This window comes from Mesitornis unicolor, unplaced genomic scaffold (assembly GCF_000695765.1).
Source record: "Mesitornis unicolor isolate BGI_N332 unplaced genomic scaffold, ASM69576v1 scaffold26573, whole genome shotgun sequence".
In the NCBI taxonomy this organism is placed as follows: domain Eukaryota; kingdom Metazoa; phylum Chordata; class Aves; order Mesitornithiformes; family Mesitornithidae; genus Mesitornis; species Mesitornis unicolor.
The window spans coordinates 22,049-25,007 of NW_010173006.1; the positions used below are offsets into that span (position 1 = coordinate 22,049).

The following is a 2,959-nucleotide window of genomic DNA, read 5'->3' on the forward strand; positions in this document are numbered from 1 at the left end:
AATGATCAATACAACAAAGCACGCTGCATAGCTATTGTAAATTTGAGCTTCTTACATAAACTATCTTATGTGTACCAAGTATGACTGGTTTGCATAGTTGCACAGTAATAGTTATTCACACTGAGGTTTTTACAATATTCTTAAAATATAGGCAGCTAACATCCAGACCAGCAGTCTGCTTTTAAAGAATCCACAGACTTAATTCATATGCTGTTAACCAGATATTGCTCGTACATTTAAATTACAGCAGGAGAAATAGGCTATCACTTAACTTACATTAATTGCAAAATACATTCATTTATCAAAACATTAATTGTACTTAATTCCTTTTTTACTTTTGAGGGCAAAGGTACAAAACTACAGTAAAAAAACCCTGCTATTAAATAAAGCCAATTTAAAGCAATAGAAAATTAGTCTGAACCAACTTGTGCTACTTGCTTTGTCTGAAGTTGCAAGAAGATAAAGGTGCATTTGAACAATACTGATGACCAAAATAGATTATATTTCTTGCGATACTTTAAGGACTATTTTATATTTATGAGCTCTTACCAAAGGCGTATATCTATGAGAAAACTGTCACTTTTGAAAGCAAAGGGAATTAGCCAGCAATTCATGAAATCTGAGAGATGTTCAAGAGCTTCAATAGTGACCATGGAAAAAGCTCCACAGATATACTGATAGATACCAATTCACATCACACTTCTACACTCGATGTAATTTTTTCATTAAGAATCTACAAATGATTTTTAAAAGTGCAATAATTATTGGTGGCCACTGGAAGCCTCTTGCTAACCTTTTCATATGTCATCAGAGTTGCATATTAAATGAGGCATTGTTGAAGTTTTTCTCCGCATGCTTTATCTATTTACAAGAAAATGCATTCCCAAGCAAGTAATAAGCATGACTAACATAGAATACTGAAATGTACCTGTTATAAGCTTCAAGATAAATGTAAAGTTCCATCAAGTTACTCGATGTAGATCACTAAAGAACTTCACGAGTATTGAGCGCTTAAAATGAAACAGTAAGCACTTAAGCGCTGCATTGATTTACAAGCCTGAAGCTCGCCAACTACATGACTGAGCTGCAGCTAATTTAGTTCTGGATGTGAAAGTATTTTTTTTATACTAAACAATTCCATTCAGGTAAAATTTTCTTTAGCCTACAAACTTCAAAACTTAATTTGAATCCCTCTTTTCTTAATTTGGTAGAGAAGACCTTAGGTAAATTCTATCAGCTCGTGCATTCCCAGCAAGGTGGACCCTAGCATTGGTCTCGACGTTTTGCAGTTGCTTTCAGAGAGCAGACTGGGGGTTTTGTGCCAAGTGAAACTGCTCTCGTCGTTGACCGGTGTAATTCTCCTAGCATATTTCACAAAATTGTCAAACATTTATTTCTCCAAGCTACACATTTGTATAAAATTTTATTCAGATTACTACTGCAGGGCTATTACTTCAGAGACTATAAAGCTATCCACATTCTTAGACGTCCATAAATTTCTCATCGAACAGCAAACTTCAACACAACAGTTCTTATAACTGTTTATTGAATCAAACAGTTCAGATGGAGTTTAGATGCAGTTTGTATAAAAAACCCTCTCTTTTCAGGTAAACTGCAATCAAAAATAACTTTACAAAATAGTAAGAGACTTACTGATATTGTAAGTTTCCTTACATGTAAAACTACAAAGTATTTGTGCATGCTCACTATCTGATTTCCTTCTTTGTTAACAGAGGAGTCATTAAAAGGAGTTTTTGTTTCTTTAAATCACAAGGTAGTCTATGAAATGAAATTGTTGTCATCACAATTTGGCTGTACAAGATCAAAACTGGCACAGAGGAACATAACATTTTTTTCCCAAAGAGTTGAGGCAGCTTTTGTTGAATGGTGTCTGCATCAGTAAATTTTTTATAAACTCTGGTGGCTCTGGAGCATCAGAGAGAATCCTTTTTTTCTTCTGAGATCTTGAAAAAATATTTCCCACAAATACAGACAGGTAAGGAGGAAGAGAAATAGCAGCTTGTTTCCTACATACAGCTCAACATCATGCGCAGCTGCCAAGCGTCTCAAAACAAAATTTAACTTGATGTCACAGGGAGGCATATCCCCCTCATGTTACAAGCACATCCGAGATTTCTCCGAGAAGAGGGAAGCAAGCACGAGGGTAAAGCGTAAGTCTACTTTTCATGCATAGCTACTGTGTGCTGCCCTGCGTCCGCATGTGGCGCTTCGTCAGACGTCTGAGTTGGAGCTGAGGTTTGTTAACCTGGGGTCTGCGTTGATCTCGTATCTGTAGTGGTAGCCCTCCATATGATCCCTACAGGCATCTCTGATGTTGTGCATCCACTTTTTGATTCCTTTTCGGTTCAAGTACAAAACCAGAAGGAAAATGGCCCCGATGAGAGCTAAGACTATCCCTAGGAAGACGTATGAAGTCTGTAGCTGGGAAGGGAGGTTAATGGGTACGGAGCAGTTCAGGTCCGAGACACTGATCTTCAGCAGGGCTTTGCCCAGCATCTTGTCGGGGTAGGCGCAGGTCAGGGTTTCTTTGCCCTCCACCTGGTCGCTCTCCTTGAGCCAAGCCACCAGGTCCTCGATAGCACAGTCACAGACCCAGGTGTTGCGGCCCAGGTCGATGTGCCGGAGGGCAGGCAGGCCCCGGAACTGGGCCAGGGTGCTGTTCCTCAGCACACTCAGGGAGTTGTTGCTGAGGTTGAGGCTCTGCAGCTGGCCCAGCCCCTGGAAGGAGATGTTTCGCAGGCCCACCAGGGAGTTGTTGCTGAGATCCAGCTGTCGCAGGGCGGGCAGGGCTGTGAACATGCCGGCGGGCAGCAGCACCAGCCCGTTGTTGGCCAGCTCCAGGCGGCTGAGGTTGCGCAGGGCCCCAGACTGAAGCATGGCGGCCAGGCTGAGGAGAACGCCGTGGTCACGCAGGGCCCCGCACAGGACCAGCTCCTCC

The 2,959-nt window shown here is 41.5% G+C and overlaps 1 protein-coding gene across 1 annotated transcript; it reads right to left on the reverse strand.

The window, feature by feature from the left end:
• Positions 1–2,232: 2,232 nt before the first annotated feature.
• Positions 2,233–2,908, reverse strand: TPBG (trophoblast glycoprotein; the record flags this gene model as incomplete). The annotated part of the gene is made up of 1 exon (XM_010180589.1): positions 2,233–2,908. A coding segment is annotated over one exon (676 nt), but the record flags the coding sequence as incomplete, so codon positions are not given.
• Between the last annotated feature and the right edge of the window lie 51 nt (positions 2,909–2,959).